We start from the raw sequence: 23,213 nt of genomic DNA, 5'->3' as shown, positions 1-23,213 counted from the left end.
TACATAAGATTTCTGGGTCTGTCAGAAGTTATGTCCTGCTCTGAAGGACAGGGATATTTCTGTTGTAATGCAAAAGCTTTTTATTTTTTCATAGGATATAGCTAAAAATGCACATATAAAACTATAAAGACTTGAGAACAGCATTTATAAGAATGAGAAGATTGAGAAGTTTTTTTTGACGAAGGTCATACTAAGATTGTTTCAACCATTCATCCTCCACAAAAGGCAAAGGACTTTTATTCAGAAAAATACAGTCTGGAAAGATAAAACTGGAAATTAATTCAGCCAAATATTGTGCTATGACAACAAACTGGTATGAACATAAGGTGGTTTTTGGTCTTAAGTCCAGCAATTACTCCCCTGGCAAATGCTGTGGCAGAGACTGTTTATATGAAACTATGAACAGGCATATGTTCACTTGTTCAAAGAAGGTGGACACAAGCTGGTGTTTTCCACTAATTTCTTTCTCAGGCAAGGAAAAGTTCTCTATTCACTTAATTAACAATCCAGTGTGATATTAGGAGCCAAGACTTCTCCAAGCCATCTTCCATTCTTCATTATATTTCAGTTCCTGGAAGCAGGAGAAAGCTCAAGAATTCAGAAGTACAGCAGCCTTGGAGTCAGGGCCTGGATTGTAGCTTTTCTATGGATAGTCAGGGCCTTGTGAGCACACAGCAAATGGATGGGCCAGGTTTCAGTTATAGCTTGTCTTGGATGCTGGCAGATGATTGTTTGGGCTCAAACACTTTGCTTGGGTATAAAAGCTGGGGCCAAGACATGTGGCCATGTAGAAAAAGGGTCAATATATTGCATACAGATGAAGGAGTTGTCCCTCTGACAGACTACTTCCTGAACAAACAAATGTCACATGGATCAAGTCCATTCCTGTCTGGCTGTAGGCCAAATCAATTTCAAGTCCCAGACTGCTCCAAGCTTACAAGTACTTTATACACCACCACAAGCTAAGCCAGCAGCTGCTTAGAGGGCGACCACAGAGCAGGATGTGTCAGAGGAATAGCTGTACACAGCCCACAGAACTTAACCTGCTCCAGGTTTCAGATGCCCGTTTTGGACTGGATCCAGTTTCGATAGTAAGTCACTCGTGTGTATACTCCTGGTTTATTTGGCTTGCCACATTCATCTCCCCAGCTTACTATTCCCGCAAGATACCAGATTCCTCTGGAATTTGCATGCACCAGTGGCCCACCAGAGTCACCCTAAGGAGAAAAATGTCAACAGACAGAAAAAAGTAAATAGCCATGTACTCAAATTCTCAAATTCTTCTGCTACAATTGGCAGGTATTTTTCTGTAGACCTCAGCTATAATTCAAGTTTCACACAGTTTACTGACAAGACAGAGGCTCACAGCCTATGTCTAATTCACACCCTTACATCTGCATTCTCTCACTTGTGCATTGTGTATAAACTTCATGCAAACTGAAGTGCAGACTCCAAAAAACTCATGCAAACTGAAGTACATGAGCCTTGAAGCTCTTAATTTGTATCTATCAAGACACTGAAACTCAAAAACTTAAGATTGCCCAAAGTACATTTTATTTCTAGAAAACACCACCTGTAGAAATTAAACCACCAACCCACCTATTTCCTTTTTACTACTACCAATAAAGAGACTTACCTGGCAAGCATCCACCTGCCCTTCCAAGTATCCAGCACACAACATTCCAGCTGTTATCGCTCCGCCGTACACTTCTCTCCTATTACAAACTGCAGTACTTATAATTCTCACTTCTGCTTGTCGAAGCTGATTAACACTGTAGCCTAGAAGGAGAAGTGGCATTAGCATTTGCAGACAAGGTAAGTAACATAAAAAACTCAATTATTAGGAGTAGCAAATTTTTCCTGCCACTTTTCTGCCATCACAGGCAATTAAGGGAGCTACACAGAAAATGTCTCAGGATTAAGAAAGTTAATGCCCTCTACTGCCAAAGTCCTTCACTTGTTCCCAAACATAACTCCTATCCATCTTTAATCATCACCAGATGCTCTTTAGCATAATGGACAAATGGAATTTTGTACACATTTCAGTGCTGCATTCAACTGTAGGCTACATGGTATGTCCTTGCTATCATAGAAAAGACCTATTTGGTTAACTGCAGCATAGCTTTGGGCAAACACTACACATCCCAAGGGTCTCCCATGAAACACAACCTATACAGGTCAGTGACTCTCACAAGCAGATTTATAGTCCCATCCTCTCTAACCTCAATGACACAGACTAATTTGAAAGGAGCTTACTCAAATCACTTGACGAGGCCTCACTTATGACCAAAGAGAGAAAAACTGATGAAAATTGTCATGGTGCATCTGCAAAAAATCTGAATAGTGAAAGAACTGATGTCAGAGCTAAACCCAGAGGGACTGGAGAACCAAATGTATTCAACCAGTGCTGTGTGTACAGAAACTAAGAAAAGTTGCTCTTAAATCCTGTAAGACTAACCTTCAGGGTCTTCCCCCCATTTCTGATCCACTGACCAAGCCAGAAAAAAAGGCAGCCAACTAAGTCCAAAGGTATCTCACTGGGACATGCACCTATTAAACACCAAGTCTAAGGAATTCAAAATAAACAAAAAAACCCATAAAACTAACATCAGTCTTCTCAGGCACATGTGTGACAGGGCACAGGGAGGCAAGAGACACTCACCATCATTCTCCAAAGCTCCCCAGCCAGTGACAAAACAGGAAGCGTTGTCTGGGAAAACATGAGATGCTTCAGGAAGGCAGACACTGTGCACATCACTTGTGAACTCAATAGGAGAGGCAAGTTCCACAACAGCCACGTCATACTCGTGATCAAGGAGAACGCCACCATATCTCTCGTGAACAATAATTCTGCGCACTAATTTTTTCTGTTTTGGAGGTCTCAGCAGAATTCCAAAGCTGGCAGTCCACCTCCGAGGGTCTCTTACTCTGTGAGATGTTTGAGGTTATGCCAGAGCCACACAAAACAACATACTTAAGGAAGCTTAGGTCTCCATTTAAGCATCAAAAGGCAACGTGACCAGGTTTGCCAAAGGGGAAGAGAACAACTTCATAATCTTTCAGCAGATACAGATATTAGAGGGTCACAAAAGGTCAGAGTACCCAAGAGTCCTAAAGAGGTGCTGATGACTTACTCTCTAAAGCAGTGGGCAGCAGTCACCAGCCAGGTGTTACTGATGATTGATGCCCCACAGCGATGGCTCCCATCAAGTTGAATGCTCCCCTGCCATGGCCATTCTCCCTCTGGTGCACGCTGCCCATCAGTTATTCTTTCCACTCCTGTGAAGGAGGATGCCTGTCTTCGTATTCCACAGCCTGTCAGAGAAAAGGCAGCTCTGCTTTAGCTGATTCAAGGCCCTCATGGCTGCAGGCACAGGTGTAACGGGGCAGGAGTCTCCATCAAGAGACAGCCTTCACCTAAAGCAGGGAAACCAAGTGCCATGGTCACAAGTGTCTCAAGATACATGCAGGGTAAACAAAGACATTTGGTAGAGGAGTCAGTACTTTTTCATTGGGCCAGTTTTCAGACACACAAGCCCATATGAATTCCCATGGGACCTGAAGGCTGTGTATCTGAGATACTGAAAAAAAGGGCAGTTTTTCAGGTCACCTACAGATTAGCCTTGGTAGCAGCAACAAAAAAATAGTGTCCTCTTCCCAACAATTTACTTACAGCCACTGTGCCAACAATCAGGTATTACCCAGCTGAAAAAAGTTAGATTCAAACCAGTTAATTCTCATAGGCAATTTGAAGAGGGAAAGCTTACATGCAAAGTTTTCAAAAGCATGCAGAGGACTGATGGAGAGCCCTGGGAGGTACTTACACTGTCTCCCAGTTTCCAGAGGAGCTCTAAGACCTCAAGGGGGAGCACAACAGGAGGACTGAGAACTTGCCACTCTCCAAGGCCATGAGTGTGGACATGAGTGTGCTCGGAGTGTGGACAGCTTTTCTGCCTCTCCCACCCTCTGGTCTTTCCTTAAAGTTTAGGTCAAATCTGACAGACATCTACTGCAAAACCGCTCTTCAGGTAGGAGGGGGATGGAGGGAAAATGTTTTTTGAAGGATTCCAGCAAGAATCATGGCCCACAGCAAAACTGTAGTTCTTCTGCAAACTTGCCAATAGCAGCTCACTATATGCCCCCACTTCCAACAACCAACATTAAAGCAAGCGTTTCCCACCACCAAGCCAGAATGCTTGATTCTACAAATGTATAGAGCCAGCAAGACTGCAAGGAAATGAGCTGAAGTCTCCCCTGGCTCATACACTGCCTACTGTTCTAATATCTGCAACAAATTATATTTTCAACTTGTATCATGAAAGTATAAGGACTTTGTAAGCACAAAACCTCCAGCACTGTCCTTTACTATAAAGTATTTGTACTTACAGTTGTTTAAAAGGTTATCTCCCTTTTCCTTGTTCAGCTCTGGAATGAAAAGCAAAGACCACAGTAAGTTTATCTCATATGCTATGTGATCCAGCCCAGACTCTCTCCCTGTACCCAGGATACAAAAATTAAATGGCTTGCATTGCTGCCTGGAGTGACAGTACAAGAAGTAGTAATTTGCTGTGTTGGAGAAATTTAGTTAAGCCTCTGTTCCTCACAGAAAGGCCACAGGATGCACATTTCTTGCCTTAGCTCAGAGCTAACAAAAGCAGCAGATGACTGCAAGTAGGTCCAAGTTACATCTGAGTACAATGTGCACAGCCACCAGCAAATGCTTACAGGCCTTTTTTCATGTTTCATGTGGCAAGGTGGTCAGATGAGTCTTCACGAGTCCTCAGTGCTGGGATTGTTTGAAGGTAAACTGCAACATTTCTAATTTCTTTCCTACAAAAACCCCTCTGTCAGAGTCAGACAGCAATCCACAACAGATTCATGGGAAAGGATGACTGCCCAGTGACCCTCAGGATCTTGTTACGGACACTTGCAACAGAAATCTGTCAAATGACCAAGGAAATGGCAGAGGACAGAGAAGGGAACAACCTCAGCCCTGCAATTTTAATAGCTTCAGGACTCTGCATGTCAGTGCCTGGTTATAAAGGTTCTTATTCAATTTACTGCATGTCTTAAAGTTGTTTGTGAACCCATGGTCACAAAGTTGGACCTTTTTTGATGAATTGAGGGGGATTATCTCATTCAACACAACCAGGTCACACAGGGAAAGTCTCTGATGCATGGAGAAGAGCTCACACTCATAAATCAGTGCCAATAGGTTTTAGTTCTTTCCATGTTCTGTCTTCCAACTTCCCATGCTGTCAGCCGAACACACAATTTTGAGAAGGCAAAAAAAGAAAACAAGAATGGCCCATATTTGCATACTAAGGTGAAACTCATTATGCTGAGAACAGCAAAGTGTGAGTAACAAATTCTAAGCTGAAAAGACAAACCTAAGGCACTTGCCTGTGAGTTTAATGGTAGACTGGTCAACATTGAGGAACGTTGAGATTGCTTTCAGCCTTCTGAGTAACACACGGTTGACCTGATCCCGGGTCGTTGCTTCACTGTCAGCAGAGGGAAATTTAAATACCAGAACAACAGATGCAAGCACTCCAACAGGATCTGGGCTACAAACCAAAAAACAAATGGTGTGGTTCTCCTTGCCTACTAATGCTCCTGGTACTGCTTTGTACTGCCTGCCTTCTTTATATGAGAACAGGTCTGGTCTGCACAGATGCCCAGAACAAATTGTATGTCTGTGCTCAAGTAAAGAAAGATTATGACATGTCAGCAGGGAGCAAAAGCTTCTTCCTATGACAGTGATCAGAGGGAATTTACTGGGAACAGTTAGGGAAAGGGTATTCAGTCTGCAGAAGTATAAAACCAAACTTCTCTTCCTTGCTGACTTCTAAGGGTAACTGAGTCCTCAGTGTTATGAACACTAGAGGACAGCAACCACCAGACAAGTCACCCTACTGGTGTAACCCAAGCAACCAGGAATGCTCCATATGGTCAACAGGTAGGAAGAAAATTTATTTAGCACATCCCTGCTTATTCCTGGCCTTCACATGACTTACCTTAGACTGACCACGTGGGACCTGATGTATCTTTTACTTAGAAAGGACCCCCTGAATACTTGAGACATCTGTTAAAAGAAAAGAGTGTGTTAAAATACACTTGCAATGAGTACATGCTTTTACAATATAACATGTGTTTCTTACGAGCCTCTGAAACACATGAAAATGCCTTCAGATCTCCACCTCTACACCAAAGCTACCACTAAATTTCCATCAGGGAATGCAAATCCAAAATAAACACTGAATTGGCTGATTTCACTATCCATTCTGCTCTGTGCCTGCCAGTTCCACCACACGGCTTGTGGAGCAGACACCTGTGCTTACCATCTGCATGTGCAAAGTCAGCTATGCATCTTTAACCCACAGCAGCAAGGTGTGTAAGGTAAGGCCAGCCATGTAGGGATGAGGCACAATCACCTCTGACTCTATTTTCAATTACACATTTGCAGAACTCTTCAGCATAGGTCAGGTATAAGCAGAGAAGCTTTTAGTTTACCAGAGTTTCGATACGTTCACTGATGTTCATGAACTCCTCTGTAGTTTGCTTTTCATACTGAGGATTATACTTGACATTGGTGATTAGGAAGGAGGCATTGTAATATCTGTCTTGATCTACAGAGGAGAAAAAGAAGGAAAGGTAGCTGATCATCTTTAATACAACTCAAAGATGCACAATATCTCACAGAATACGGCACAAGCAAGGGTCCCTGGCCCTGACAGTGATCCTGTAAACTGTGAAATTACAGCTTTAGCAGCACTTTGGTAAAAGGGGGTTCTGGATCGTCCTGTTGCTCCTTGGACCATCTAGGGGCTCATTTCTTCTTTGAGGACCATCCCAAGGAGCTCCAAATTACACCCACTACAATATTGCCCTGGGGTCCATTTTCTTGTTGGCCTAAGGAGGACATAGCACAAGACAAAGGAGCTTTTCTGACTCAGTCACATCCACTCCTCCCCAGCTGCACTATGTCACATTCCTGCCCCTCTGAGAGGCACGTGGGGCAGAGTTGTTTGCATCTGTTCAGTGGTTGGGTTAATTTTAAAATTATTGTTTTAAAACAGTTTAAAACACTGTTTCTTGGTTGTATGGCAGAGAGGGGCCTTGCAACACAGAGCTGGCAAAAAGCAAAGCTGAGCTGTAGCTCTGCCACTGCTCCTTCTGGTGTCCTAGTGTAAATCACAGCCTCATTGACTCTTGGTGAGCTGAGATGGCCACATGATTCATTCCATTCATGGAATGCAGAAAAGCATTTTAAAAAAGTCACACTGCTACCTCAGAGACTGGGAATGGAATGACTCAACTTCGTTCATGAGGCAAGCGACTGGGAATGGAATTAATTGTCTTCAAGTCATAAGCCAAGATGGTTGAACTTGGTGATCTTAAAGATCTTTTCCAATTTTAATGATTCTATGATCCGCTGCTGAAACTAGGCTCTTGGCAACCAGAACTGAGTTCTGAGGTCTGAAAAGCCTAAAGCTCTGCCCTGTCTCTTTCTGGAATATTCTCAGCTAGAGGGGCCAGGTTGAGTTTCTGTAAAAACCCCATAAAAGATTAAGCTTACTATGCATAGCCTGAGTACTGGACACACCTCTGGCTTATACAAAAGACTGTTATCCTTTGGTCAGTCAGTGGAGACACTGGATACCAGTGGAAAAACCAGGGCAAGAAACAAAAGGAGGGTTAAAACGGAAATCCCTGCTTCAAGTAAAGCACATTTCAAGTATTCTTACAGGTCTTCAGATCAATCTAGCTCTCAAATAGCTTTTTGAAAGTTCTCATGTGAGTTTTATACCAGAGGAAAATTGCATGCCTAAATCATCAGGCAGGACCACAGTCACAAGTGAAACACAACAGATTCCTGAATGTTTGTCACAACAAAATAGCAGGGCACTTACCATGGCCCAAAAGAAATGCAATCAAGCCAATGATGAGGGCTAAGGCTACTATCACTGACACAACAATGACTGCGATCTTCCATGGCTCCAAGCGCCTTACTCCTCTGTCCATCTGGATCACTGCCTGCATTGAAGAAAACAATGTGGAGAAATTCAACTCCAGTACAAAGACAATAGTTCATCCAGAGTCTAATTATATCTGGCACAGCTTAGCTCAGCTGAAAAACCCTACCGAATGAGGTGGGTTGGGAAGGACCTCTGGACTCGAGGGCCTGATTGTTTAAACTAAGCCCCATTAAAGTCAGTTGCTCCAGACCTTGTCCAGTCAAGTTTCTAGTATCTCCAAGGAGAAAGGTAACTCAGTCTCTCAGGATCTCTGGTCCAGTCACTGCCCATCCTCATGGCAAAAGCTTTTCCTTTATATTTAGTCAGAGTTTCCTGTCTAACTTTGCCTCTGTTGCCTCACATACACACCAAGAAAAAGTTGTGCAGGAAATGCTAGTAGAGACAATTTGACTTCAAGAAATATTACACAGATTTCAGGTGCAGCCAGCTGCCCACAAAGGTACTCAAACTGAACATAAATGCAATAATTCATGACTGATGAAATAACCTCTGCCCCAAGGATACTCTATGCAACGATAATACATAGCTTTGGTTATATTTAGTCGGTGTGAGTAGTAACAATTGTTGAGTCCCTACAGGGTTTGGGGCTTACTGCTCCAAAGCCACACATATGTTGAGAACAACCACATCCTGTCTCCTGCCAGACAATCTATAGAGAAAGAGGTACTTGTGTGTAAACATGACATGGCAACAATATCCTGTAGTAATTCTCTGAAAGCCAAGAGTAGACCTGTAAAATGGTAGAGAACTTGATTCACACATGGACAGAGGCACAGAAGACTTTTTCCTCCACTTATGTCCTCCAGTGCAGCATTAAGCAACAGAACATTAGGAAAACTGAGTTTTTATGCATGCCCTCAGTAGCTTTATTGTAGGATGATGCAAAACCTTATGCACAATTATTAAAGATGCCAAATAATTCCACAGCACACCATGTGGTAATCGCCATGCCACATACTGAGTCCCTGCAACATGGTCTGCATTAGTACATGGTATCAGAAGAACACCTGAGATAATCTCTCAGATATCCTGGAGGCACAAATGGCAGCAGCCAGCCCTCAGGAGGAGGACTGGCTGGCTACTCACCATGCTGCTTTACACCCCCTGATCCATGTTGGTATTGCTGTGAACCAGACACACTAAACACTGTTTTCCCCTTCTCAGGTCTGTGACACAGCCATCTCTGAGCAAAATCTGAGAAGATGCAGGCAGGAAGAGGAAAAAAGGCAGAGAAAATAAGTGTTTGCAGGTTTTCTGATGACAAGGCGGAAAAGAAGAAATCACAGTGAAAGCAGAGCAGGTTAACAGCAGGGGCTCCATCTCAGGAAATGCACTGAGTGGGCAGATGAGCAGTAAAGGGGAGGGTCTGGTGTACAAATCTAAGACAGCAAAAGGCAGTGAAGCGGTGAGAGAGGAGGATGGTGTTATACCGTCTGCTCTGATGGGAAGAAAACCAAGTAAAGCCACAAGCAAGAAATGGCAAGAAAAATAAATAGGGAAAGAAAAAAAAAACAAACAAAAACACCCCACAGACAGCACTACAGAGGAAGGAGATGAGAGAACTGCAAGCAAGCAAGGGTGTATTTGGCAAGAGACAGGGAAGTTGGAAGAAACTTAAAGTTTAATCTCCTTGTATAACATTGGTTTTGGCTAATGAGAGCACTAGCCAAATGGGCAAACTTTTTACCCATTCAAAGAGGTGGCATACTGGAAAGAAAATGTTAAAATAGAGAAGCTTCTGCCAGCATCACAACTGCAGGTAGTCACAAGCAGCAGCTTAGTGTTACCAAAATATACAGGACAGGTGATCAAGATCAAGTCTTCTGCTTCAGAGTCAAATGCCATGGAGAAAGCCTGTACCTCTTCTTCTGTTGCTCCTACTTTACTGGGGCAAGTTCTGCTCTCGCAATGCACAGCCCAAGTTTTCTCCCACCAGACTGGCTCAGTTTCCTGATGTCAAGGCTATAGGGCAGTTGATAGGAGTTGGCCCTATCTGGGCCAAGCTCAAGCTGGCCAAGATTACTCCTTTGCAAACTACAAGTTGCAATAAGCACATAAATAACACCCACCAGAACTCACCTGGCTTCACTGAGGCCTTGACTTCTCACCATATAGACCTGCACTGTATACACTGTCCATCAGCTCTGAGAGTTCAGCACAAAAAGAGATTCAGATAAAAACCTAAAACCAGTGGAACTGTTCTGCCTCAGTTTCTTCAATCTTCTGCAGCCTTCCATGGAACACTCCCATACCCATCTCACAGCATTTCCCAGTCCCAGGGAATTGCAACATACCTCATGGGCAGTCAATTATTACTCTTGAGGGCAAGCCTCTTGGCTAATCAGAATAGCCCACTATGGCAATATGCCTCTGCCCCTCCTCAGTAGCCACATCTCATGCTTGAAAGAGGCAGCTTTTGCATTTCACTTTGCTCTTCTCACTGGAGAGCTTGTGCTTCCAGCCTGAGCCCCTCCCATCCATCTCAATCAGACTGGTTCCCTGTCCTGCAGCTGTCCCCACTCCAAGGGCTTCCACTTGAATGGCAACTGGAGCACCATCCCTCCACTGCTCTTGGCACACAGAACACACAGCACAGCCCTGGCAGTGTATGGCTGACTCTGCAGATATTGAGGCAACTGTGCTCTTGGATCGTAACCGCTGCATTTTGTGAACTGTATCCAGACAGATTTCCTGAAAATGTGGGTTTATGCCAAAGCTGCAAAATTTAAGATTAAAAATACTGACCATCTCCTTGCCTGTGAGACTCATGCTCTCACAGGCAGCACTGTCCTTCCAGCCATCTGTCTCTATTTCCTTTTTGTGCAAATACCAGCTACAGCCACAAACACTGGCAGCACAGATCCCTTTCTCCTCCAATATTTCAGAACTGCTTGTTCTCCACAAGTCACACAGACTTGCAAAGGGAACAGAAACCTTAGGAAGTGCTGTAGTGCTGAGGGAAATGTAAACATGGGAGATAAGGAATAGAACCCTACACCACACCTGATACTGATTTGTTTTTTAAGAAAAAGCTTTAAAGCATTCATATCATAGAATTGTAGAATGGTTTGTGTTGGAATGGACTCAAAATCATCTAGTTCCAGCACCCTTGCCAAGGGCAGGAACACTTTGCATTTGACAAGGCTGCTCAGAGCCCCACCCAGTGTGGCCATGAACACTTTCAGCCAGGGATGGGGCTTCCACAACTTTTCTGGGAAACCTGTTCAAGTGCCTCACCACCTTCACAGTGAAGAATTTCTTCACAGTATCTTCCAGGAGCGTCCTCTTCTCCAGGCTGAACAGCCACAATTCTCTCAAGTCTGTCTTCACAGGAGAGTTGTTCCAGTCTTCTGATGATCTTCACAACCCTTCTCTGGCCTTGCTCCAAAAGGTCTGTGTCCTTCCAATGTTCAGCTTATTCAGAGCTGGATGAGTACTCCAGTACTCTGCAAGAGCAGAGTAGAATGATCTCCCCTCAAACTGCTGGCCAGTTCTTTTGATGCAGCCCAGCTCACAGTTGGCTTTCTGGGCTGTGAGTCCACATTGCTGGGCCCTGTTGAGCTTTTCATCCACCAACACCCACGAGGTGTCAACCCACATCCACATACAGGTAATTAATTTGTATATCGGATATACAAATGAAAGTGGAAATATCTCTTCAAAACCAAAACAGTTTCCTCCCTTTAGCAGGACAGTTTTGTCTTCCATCTTGCTAAGTAACTGATTAGGAAAAAAACCAAAATACTTTTGCAATGAAAGCAGCAAGACTCATCAATTCCTACAGTGTACAGTTACCAGTATCCTTCAACTGTAATGTCTGTGTGCAGGACCCAGCTCAGTAGCCCCCATGTTTTCCTGTTTGGTTTTCTTTCTATTTTATCTCACAACTAGGCATGCCTAGCTTTGCTGAGACAGAGGCTAGGATGGTTACTGAGAGACAATTCAGGTTATATCCACTCAATGCTTTCATTATGCATACACATTACACCTCCAAACAGCTCTTCACTCCCCTAGCCTTTTTTGCTATGGTGCCACAGAGGGCAGGACTACCAGAATAACCACCTTGACAGGGATTCCTGTGCTTGGGACATCCTGCTCCATAGTTATATAATTTAGTGGCAGGTGGATCCCCCTGTTTAGGAATTAGAGGTCTTCTCTGCACTCTAGTAACCAAGCAAATTCTGCTCCACCCAGCAACACTCAATGGCCAACACTGATTCTCTGCAGTGCTGAGGAAGGCCTTCCACCATGGATACATCCTTTCTTTCTTCCTGTAGCAAAGAGACATTGCTTAACAGATCGGCGTTCTCCTCAGAAGACCCCAAATACCACAGCTGTCTGTGTGATGCTTTCTAGAGTCCGGTGTTTCACACAGCCTCACGTTTCTTGTTTCCTTATATCACAGGCTTTGACTTTTTTTACTGCCCAAACTCCACTAAGCTGCAAATTAACTCTTAGCAGGGCCAACAGGAATTCAACATTCACCCTCTAGCATGAATGAGATAACTCAAATTTCACAGGAGCAGAGATCAGACCCAGACACCACTGGGAGCTCTCAAAAGCCAAGTCCTCACGGCTCTTAAAAATACCTCCTTGAGGTCTGTATCTGGCAGCTTTCAGTCTGCAGTGAATTAGTGAGAAGTTTCAAACCCAAGATCCTTTAGCTCAGTACAGACCTGCTTATCTTGGCACTACTATCGCAAACATTAAACCTCCTCCAGCAATCCGTGTTCTCATTTAAAATATGCGTCATTCCCAAGGGGCCTAAGATAATCCATGAAGACAGCAGCATCTCTCAAGTTCATATAACAGCTAATTCAGGTTGGGAAGAGCAAATTATTAAATCTCCTAGCTTACACACCTTAGCTCCGAGACAAAGACTGTGATCCCTAAAAAGTTATTCTGTACTGAAAAAAAATTCCAAATGAATTATTTTGAAAATAGATATATTTTAATATAATTAAGTATTTAAAATGCACTAAAGTTGTGTTTAGAAAGAGATATATTAAATCAAACCTTGATACAAGATATTTTAATAAGCGAAATACAGCAAGAAATAAAAGCAACATTAATAGTTATTGACATACTATGAAGAAGAGTTATACCAAAATTTTACAGAGCTAAAATTAGTCTTCCTTGTGAAACCAATGAGAAAGCACATTGGATTTCAGGTTGGACTTCTGATTAGCCCCAGATGGATTCGTTACCTTTGAATTTGGAACCCAAAAGTGAAAGACAAGCACAATACACAATACAGGTGACAAGCTGGTTTGGCTGTACCAAACTTCGTAAAAGGTTCTATATTCATTCACAATGCAAGGGATGCAAGTTCAGCTCCCACCTCTGCCTGACAGGGTTTGATTCACTATATTGAGATTACCCATCTTTTCTGGTTGATAACACACCTTACTGTGTCATCAAAAGCTTCAGCAAGAGCAATACCAGAAAACTGATCAGAATGCATCTGTTCAGACAAGAAAAGAAAGTGCAACTTTATCATGTGGCCCTAGTCACCGAATTTCTGGATAAGCAGGGAACAGCCACCCTGTTTTGCTTTACAGATCTGCCCTTGATATTTTTTGACTTCTTAAGCTAAGACCTCATAGCATCCCCAACTAGATTTGCTCTTAGATTAATTCAAACCGTGTTTTCTTGTACCAGCTCTTTACTGAAAGTGTTTTGCCATGTTCCAGGGAGAAAAAAACATGCAGCCTCTTCTATGTGATCTGCTGAGGTCTTCCTTCGTTGTTTTTGTTTGGTTTTTTTTATACCCCTGCCAACTGATAATCCAGTATTCTCAGAAGAGCCAGTGGCAGAGTTTGGGTGGCACATCTGATGGGGAGGGTCTCTCCACTTTTATAGTCATGACCAGTTTTCCCAGTCGATAGATTCAGGTACATGCCTACAATCATTCTTCCTAGAAATAAGACCTTTCACAAGACAACTGAACAGACTGATCTGCTGGCCGGGTGAGCGTGATTCAAAAATCCAGACTAGGTCCCTGGAACTTTCTACTTTGGCAGAGTGGTTGGGAATGGCAGCAAATGGGATACATCTGGCTTACTGTAGGAGGCCTATAAAAAAGCACAGGGCCACAAAGCAAGACTTGCTAATTTCACTCCCACATTTACCACAAGCAATCACACCAACCTAATACTTCTCCTGTGCTCTTGTGGCATACTCAGGACACGCACTTCTAAAAGAATGGGACAACAACCTCAGCTCCTTTGAGAACTGAAGCAGAAGAAGCTGGTGCCTGCCTAAGTACTGCCAGACCCTTGTTTGGATGAGGTCAGTTACCTACCAGCCTCAATTGCTCAATGTTTGATATCTCCTAAAGCATTCTGATACAATGAAAGACTTCCAAACATTGAAGGTATCTGCTGAGGGAAATGAAGTGTGCGTTTTTCGATGCGTCATACTAAATCAGCTTGATCTCCCCACACCCTTGAACAGCCCACAAAAACAGTAGGTGCTGCATGCCACCCCTCTGCAGTCAGATAAGGCATCAGTAATGTATTTGCCACTTACTAATTGAGCTCCTCCCCTTAACCATCCAATTTTACCAAGGTCTTGCTGCTTCTCCAGAGCACACTTCAGCTGGGTAAAGACAACTGCTGCAGCTCCTGTCATTTGCTTCAAGATTCAAGGGCAGCTTTCAGTCTTTGGGATCTCTTAACTGAGAGCTTCCCATCAACTATATCCATGATGCCAAAATGCTGCTCATACAGGCTTCCCTGGTTATCCAATCACCTCTGCAATCAGCACAAAAGGTTTGCTATTCCTTACTCTCTCATCCATTTCGTACACAACTGTTCGGAAGTTTTGAACTCTTTATTTGTGGGGATAGAGGTAGCCTCCTGTACCACTACAACAGTCTGTGGGATGTAACTAATGCCAAGAACTGAGATATCCTTTATCACTTATTTGTCTTTCTATAGCTGACTGCCACAGCCAACCTCTTGAGACTCTCATGTTCTGAAACAAGTTTTAGCAGAAGTAGGAGGACTACTCAGTACATAAAGACTTAAAATTTGCATGAACACTGAGAGATCATCTCAGCGTAAAGAAAATGTTAAGTACATGGCCACTGACTGCAATCAGTTTAGGATAAATTTCTGTAACTTTAACATCTTTACCTCTCAGACTTCCCCTTCCAGCAGGGTTTGGTCATAGACAAATATCTTGCTCTGTTAGTTTGGCAGTCACAGATGATAGCAGTAGACCTCTGCTTTCCAGCCCTCAAAAATAGCTCTGCCTGCCTCCTTTTGTTCTTCTTTGATTTCTTGAAATCTACTCCAAAAGCAAGACACCACACAAGCAGGTACAGTCTCTCTGGGTTTTCAGTTTGATTTTCGTTCCAACGCAGGGTGGGTGAAATGGTCAGGTGCCAGATTTGGTGTGTTTCCAAGCTGATTCTGCACAGAGTAACACTTCACTGGCTGCATACAAAGCCCATTAAAACAATTAAAAGCACAAGAAGCTACTTTTACCAACCGCCCTCTGCTCGTCCTCTTGTCCAGCAGTTGTGCCTACAACACATTCTAACTGCGCCAGCACAAATGGTAGGTCAGTCCCTGCAGCGTGAGATGACTCTCACCTGCCCTCCACATAGGCCACCTTGATTTGCCATACTGTGCTGTAGATGAGCTGGATAATTCACAGAAAACATGCGTTTTGGGTGAGGAGAAAGGCTGAAATATCAGAAGGATTTCTGATGCAAGAAAGGCAGATCAAAACAGAAGCAAGCTCAGCACTAGTGCCACTCTCCCCACACCCTCGGTCAAAGCTCTAACTGCCCTATAAATCTACACACAATGTAGCCATGCTGCCCAAAATACCAAGAAGCAAGCCAGAAGCTCGTGGCACTCACCTCTGTGTATCACTAAGAGGTCAGTAAGAAGTCTTCTCTCTGGGAAGAGCTCTCTCCACCGTCCCGAGCACCACAACACACTGTGCAGCATCTCAGCATAGACTTGAGGCTTTATCTCCTGAATTAAGAAAGAAAGGAGTCATAGGCAAGTCAGAACAAACAAGTCCAGCAAGTCTCAGTGACAGAGGCTTACCCAGTAGCATGATTCCTCCCCTAAAACAATAACAATACACTTCTTTCATCACACCTTTCATCCAGGAATCCTGAAGCCTTTTCAGAGCATTAGCTACACCCTGCAACACCCCAAATCAGAAGAGCCATGAAAATTTTGCAAGGACGCAGAGCTTATTTCCTTCTTTGGTATAATTAAGAACAAATCAGAAATTGTGGGAAGGATCAATGCAGAAAATTTGCATGTTTAAGAGAAAATGTTCAGCCCTAGGTCAGGTATGGAACTGACAAACTAATGTAGAATCAAAGGTATGTGCCTCTTAACTCCCTTGAACTTCCTTGAAATTGGTCATTTGGCCAGAAAAGAATCTGCCCTCATAACAGCAGCTAAATTCAATTTTTTCATTCTTCTTTTACTCCTTAGATGTTAATTTTAATTGTGGTCACCTAGCTACACATACATTTCTGTCCTGAAAAAATTCTGCTGTGTCACAAACATTTGTGATATAAATATTTTCAGGTTGTAAATAAGAAGTTCTACTTGTGCTAGTGACAGCAAGTTAGCTGGCAAACAATTATCACAAGCTCAACCTGTAACCTAAAGTAGCATTTCTGAACCTTCAGAAATGCTTTAAGTTTTAAAATTTTAGGTTTTAAGAAGTTTTAAGTTTTCTCAGTACCACTAAACTTACTAGAAGATGTATGGGACCACATAGCCTGACACACAGATTTGTTTCAGAAGGACAATAAAGAAGACAGACCTCACAACAAGATACGAGTGGCACACACATTTTCTTTGCTCAACTGCAATAAACTTTCTAACCTCTAGGGACTCTTTTCCTCTACCTTAATGACCTCTATTTGACCCCTGTGCAGCTCAGGGATCACCAGCTTAGTAACACGCTGATGCAAATACACCTTACATGGCTGGAGCTCTTCCTTCCACTTACATCAAGTCCATAGCCAAGTAACAGGAAGACTGCTTTTGGGGATTGCCAGCTTCCTTTGAGTGAAGCATAAGATAAAGATAAGCCTCAGCCTCTCATAATTTGGATTCAATGTCTCAGCATAATTTGTTACAAAACATGATGAATACAGTTGTTAATGACACATTTAATGTAATTGCTTCTCAATTCTTTAACTGGAAGCTGCATTGCCATCCCATATAGGAACACCTGAGTCAATCCAGATGTGCAAGCAAAATGCAGTCAGAAGCCTAGCTAGAGGGTGACAATTTCCAGGGTAAAGTATCAAGTGTCACATGATTACCTGACCTGAGCATAGGTGATGCAAAGACATTAATTCCAAGCACCCCATGATCCTCAGACATAGAGCTCTGCCTTGTGACTTGATTGTGCCATAGGTGGAAGAATGTACAACACAGAGCCTTCATGGCAATCCTTGTATAGTCTCACCTGCAGGAAGAAAACCCCCTATTGCTGCTTAAAGAAAGAGGTTAAACTGAGGATGCTTTTTTTGGACACTGAAAAACTCCTCCAGGCCTGATTTCATGGCAGGAATGCACTAAAGTGCTAAATAATGTGATAATCCTGGTCAATAGTCCCCTCTCTGCACCAGATGTCTGAGTTTCTTCCTTTACTGGCAATAACTCCCTGCAGCAAAAAACTCATATGAGAAAAAAGGACAGGCAATAGCCACAAGTGGTTCCATTGCCAGGTACCAAACAGGTTTGGCTCCTGATTCTAGAGATATTCCGCTTATGTGCCCTTTTGTGCTACACTGCAACACTTAAAAAAAAAAAAAAAAAGCCTGGAAAAGTTAGAAATGCTGAGAAGGAGGCAGAGGTTGTAGCCCACCTGGGTACCACATAAAAGAAAGAAGGAAGATCCTGGAGACTGAACATAAAATGGCATAGATCAAGACCCCCACCAGAATCCAGCTGGTGAGGAGGCAAAGTTTCAATGACTGGCTAAAGCAATGGAGTAAGGAAGTGAGGCTCAGGTTCACCAGAGACTGGGGAGCTTCCAGGGTGGATTATACCCAGCAAAGAAGGAACAAATTTCTGCTTAAAGTGAGAAGGAAACAGGATCTGCACTTCACATCAGGAAGACTATACAGAAGCTTGAAATGGACAAGCAGAAAGCAGACTGGTGCCCACAGGAAACAATGTATCCTGTTCTAAAACCCATGGTAGACGCTGCAACCTCAAGTAAAGAATGTGACGGAGATTACGCAAAACTAAAATAGTAAAAAAAAAGTGTTTAAAAGTCTGATATGAACAGGATACAGGGACAGAGAGCCAAAATCATGGTTTCCATGTTCCACAAGATTCTCCAAGACATTAATGGCAGAATGTCTACCCCAGAATGCCTACCCAGAACACATACCCCAAAAAAGGACTTGGACACTGCATGTATAAAGGAAACATGGTGGCAGGAAGGCCATGGAATGTGGAAATCCCAGGAACTATCATTCCAATTAATTTAATTACTCTGAAGTAAAATGTGAAACCTTTTACTTTGATCACTTAGATAATACTGGATTTCTGGAGGCTGTAAATAACTGTTTCACTAACAGGCAGCTAGGAAATCCACAAAATTGGAAGCCACTCTTGATTTAGTCCTGACCAGTTTAAACAATTGGTTTTTCATCTTTCTGTCTGAACTACATCAGCATCAGATTCAGCATTTCTAAAAACATCAAAAGCCAGATCTACAGACATGCTGAATTTCAAAGATAGAAATTATATAAAATTATAAAATCCCCCTAAAACACAAAGCTTAAAGTGCATGTTTTCTGGAGACAGAGAGACTATTTCAAGACATAATGTCTTAGAGCAAATGCATCCTACCTGGTAAAGGAGAATAAAAAAGCCTTGAGGAAGACTAAAGCCAAACACAATGGTATCTAAAAAACAACAAACCCATTTGGAACAAGTAAATAAAAGAAATAAATGATAATGCTTTTTCTGAAGCCAGCTCACTATCATAGGAATCTCTGCTATATTCATAAACTGTCTGAAAAAAAAATAAATACTGAGAGGATAATCATACAATAACTGTCCAGTTATCACAGTACAAAAAAAAACTACAGCATGATGCAGACACATAATTTTGAGATATCATGTAATAAAACAACAGATGAGCTTTGGAATTAAAAAGTATGAAGAAGTGACACACTTTAAAAAATCCCCAGTCCTAACCATACCCCCTAGGTGTCAGGAGTTGAATTATTATTCCTTTCAGAAATAAGACTGAGGATGCTTCCTAAGAGAATATTAACTCAGAAGCAGTCAAAAAAAAAAAAAAAAAAAAAAAAAAGGAAACCCAAAAAGAATGCTAGAAATTACTTGTAAAGAGAACAGAAAAGCAAAAGGAAACAAACTTATATTCCAATATTACTAAATACTAAGCCTGCATCCTGAATATTGCATTAAATTCTGGTCCATTTGCCCATTTCAAAGCTTATACAGAGGAATAGTAAAAGAAAGCAGAACAGCTGATCAAAGGAACAAAGCAGCTTCTATGTATGGGATGCCCAAACAGACAGGACTGTACAACCTGACAAAGGTACAGAAAGGGATGAGGTCTAGAGAACACCATGTGGAGTAGTGGAAGTGAACAGGAAATCGCTGTTCATAGTTTCTTCTCATACAATTACTAGGGGACTTCAAACAAAAGTGGCCAATTTAAAATAGGCACAAGAAAATTCTGACACATAAAAAAAAGGTCAGGTATGTGACTCTCTGCTTCAGCACACGTAAAATGTCAACTATATTGCACATTCAAATGGAATAATCAGTTTTCTGGAAGAAAATGCCACATAGGGCTCTTAACAATGATTCAACTTTATGATCCAAGAATTTCCTGACTCATATCACTGGAAGTTTAAAAAGCAATTTTAGGAAGGACCATAATCTGACTGATGTATCTCATATTCTCTAGGTGCCCTCCATTGATTACTCCACAAGAACCTAGTTCATTTAGCTGCCAGGCATTCCTTCATAACAATAACAAAGTACTATTAATCCTTTGACAGAACAACCAACAGCTTGGAATCGATGTTTTCCCCATCTGTATTCTGAGCAAAATGTGGTCTGACCCACCTACCCTGACCAGGAGGCACAGGAAGGACATACTGGTGTCTTTCCTTTCAGACAGCTGAGGAAACATGGCACATTTCTCATCAGAATAGTTCAATTGGAATGGTCCTACAGGGATCATTTAGCCTGACTGGCAGGTAGCTATAGGCACTGACAGTGCATTAGGCTCCAGGCACAGACAGGCTTGTGCTCTGCAGCAACAGGCATTCCTGGCTACAGGCTGCCCTCTCTGCATGGTCTGCACCTGATGACACATCAGGCTCCAGAATGGGGCTGTGGCCCCCCAGTTTAGCTGGACAGAGTTTCTGATCTGAGAGAGCTTAAAGCAAAGCACCTCCTGTCTCACACATGACAGAAATTTGCCATTCGTTTTTGAAATTAATTTCAGACATACAGTACTATTTTCTTAGATCCTCTCAAAATTTGGCAGGTGAGGTATGGTATACAACAGGCACTTAAGTCAAGGCAGAAAGTTACTTTTTCTTTCATGTGGAAACACTGAGAAGACATTAATGCATCAGTGATTGATGAGCCAAGTACGTTTTTCATCTTTTCTCCTCCAAAACTGTCCAGTTACCAAGACAACTGCCAAGGAAATAAAATCCCCTTTATTTATAAGAATTCTACATTAACATTAGAATAGAAAACCCCTTAAAGAATATTTGCATCTACAGAGGCTCATGACTGACAAATTCCTTTTCCTTCAAGAAAAAGTCAACACAATTACAACTCTTGAGGCACACACCTCACCACACCTTTGTAGCCATAAGTTTAGAGAGTTCAGTCCTCAGCGCAGAACACCGCAACTGTTGTGGTCTACAGTTGTGGACTACAGCCACAGTTGGGAAAGAAAGAAAGGCTACCTACAGGATGGGAAAATTGGAATGGAAAAGGTAAGATCTGTATAATTAATGTCACAAAAAAAGCTTGCAACACAGCTGTCTTGTTACCTATTACAAATGCAAGTCCAAATTCCATAGTTTATGCTTTTCCTCATGGTTGCACTCAAGTATCTTAGTTGCATAGTAGCACAGTAGCACACATTTTAAATATTAAGCAAAAATTTACATTTTAAAAGAATTACTCTAAAGCATTCAGGAAAGGTATATTCAAACTTCTGTGTGAGGAAAAAAGAAGAGTATACACCCAACACACTTTACAAATTGGCTTGTCCCCTAGTTTGAGTGTATTTTCACAAAAGGGAATATTGTTTATCAGGCCTACAAAAAAATAACTACTAAACTTTTCCTTTCTCATTTTATTGAGGGAATATCTTTCATTATGAACCTTAAGGAAACAAAAAGAAGTTTTCAATACATAAGGATCTTCACCCAGATTTTACTTTTTCACTTAGTCACACCACAATAGCTGAGGCTGTCATCAGGTCATGATTGATTACCAAGGCCAGAGGACTCGCTGCCAAATTTATTTTTATTAATAGTGTGTTTAATACAAGTCAAAATATGCTTGGAACTTGAAGCCTTCAGTCCACCTTGGGAATCTGCTCTAACCTGAATCTTGGTCTACCTGATGTGTCCAAACCAGATCATCTTGCTGATGTCAAGTCCCTCCAAACATGAGAGTCTATGTAGCCCTCAAGCACAGTAACTGCAGGAACCAAAGCTGGAAGTAATGTAACACAATGCCAGACTATAAAAAAAAAATTAGCGATGTCTGAGCAGGAACACTCTATGGTAGTAAGGCATATATGTCACTTAACTTTGGTTTGATTGTTACAGAGAAAGAAGGAAATCCATGAAGGGACAGACGTGTGACTGATTCCAGAGCAGGTTCATGGCTTTATCTTAAGCCCCAAAGTTTCCTACAGGGCTTGCACAGAGCTTGGAGTTTCCCCATAAAGAGCTCACTATTCTGTCTCATCCAGAAATGCTCTGATACATTTAGTGTCACCTTTAGTGTCACCTAAATAATCTCACATCCTATGACTTCATTCTCGATCCTTGCATAAAGGATACAGTAAGCAAGTCATATGCAAACAAAGGTAAGTGCTGTTTCAGCCTTTGAAAAGGCACTTGATAACTTCCTCCTTTTAGAACGCTGCTTTGACTTGTCCCTAACAAAACACTAACAGGATGGGTTGCTTTGCTAGAAACTGTATCAGCACAAGCTACAGAGTAGCCAGGATTCTGCTCCGCAGCAACCAGTGCCAACAGCCTGTGTAGAAGCTGTATATTACTTACAGCAGAGCTTACAGCACAACCAAACTTAAAACTTCAGCTGTCCTTTTTTACTCCTGTATTATGAACTCAATTGAACTCATATTGCAAAGCCTGTTGATACAAAAGTAATTTTTAATGTCTGTGAACCTTCACTTTTTGTTCCCCAATTTGTTCTGCTTCCTTTGTGCCCTTAAGAGCAAACCGCACAGTTTCACCTAAGGCTCTGAGTCAAGCACATTTAATCAGTCTCTCATTTAGGATAATCCTAAAAAAACTCTCCTCCTTATTAAATTACTGTGTAGAAATTTTTCTGTTTGGAGCCTCCTGCTGCCTTGTCAATCTCTTCCCTAATTGAGAAATGAACATTATCCAGAACTGCCCTGACTTGTAGAATGCTGAAGAATTGTCTTAAACACTAATCCATTAACAAGATCCTGCTCTACTAATGTGTCACAAGAATTGCTTCAGCAACCCTTGTGACTCCTCCCCGTCATGTTTGGCAGGACAGCTCTCGTTTTCTTCCGTAAGCGCTGTTGAGACATGGACATGCCCACAGTCCTTACCATCACTACAGTATTTAACCTCTCCTTGGGCAGTCCTTGAAACACAGAGAAGCAAGAACAATCAGCTGCTGCTGTGATGAATTACCTGGGTAGGACTTAGTGCCACAACAGAAACTGATAGGCTCAGTTGGATGACTCAAATCATCTTCAGATGATTTCATCTTCACCCAGCACAGAGCTTTGCTAATACCCACTAGCTGAAGATTTCTTCCCATTACTTCAGGGATGACTATTCATGTACAGGCAATAACACATGCTTGGAGACTAACTTGCAAGTCTCGTTAAAGGCAAAATAAAAAGGGGGAGAAGATCAGGGCAATTAAC

General features: G+C 42.2%; 1 protein-coding gene across 1 annotated transcript; it reads right to left on the bottom strand.

Annotated features, from left to right (window-relative positions):
• Positions 1-335: 335 nt before the first annotated feature.
• Positions 336-16,011, bottom strand: TMPRSS11E (transmembrane serine protease 11E). The gene is given in 10 exon segments (XM_064712286.1): positions 336-1,217; positions 1,637-1,779; positions 2,663-2,928; positions 3,135-3,315; positions 4,387-4,425; positions 5,404-5,567; positions 6,018-6,085; positions 6,514-6,629; positions 7,914-8,033; positions 15,909-16,011. Coding segments are annotated over 10 exon segments (1,362 nt in total). The 3' UTR covers positions 336-1,055.
• Between the last annotated feature and the right edge of the window lie 7,202 nt (positions 16,012-23,213).

This window comes from Zonotrichia leucophrys, chromosome 4 (assembly GCF_028769735.1).
Source record: "Zonotrichia leucophrys gambelii isolate GWCS_2022_RI chromosome 4, RI_Zleu_2.0, whole genome shotgun sequence".
In the NCBI taxonomy this organism is placed as follows: domain Eukaryota; kingdom Metazoa; phylum Chordata; class Aves; order Passeriformes; family Passerellidae; genus Zonotrichia; species Zonotrichia leucophrys.
Note: the sequence above shows the minus strand (reverse complement) of the source record. Positions and strands in the feature narration are given on the sequence as shown.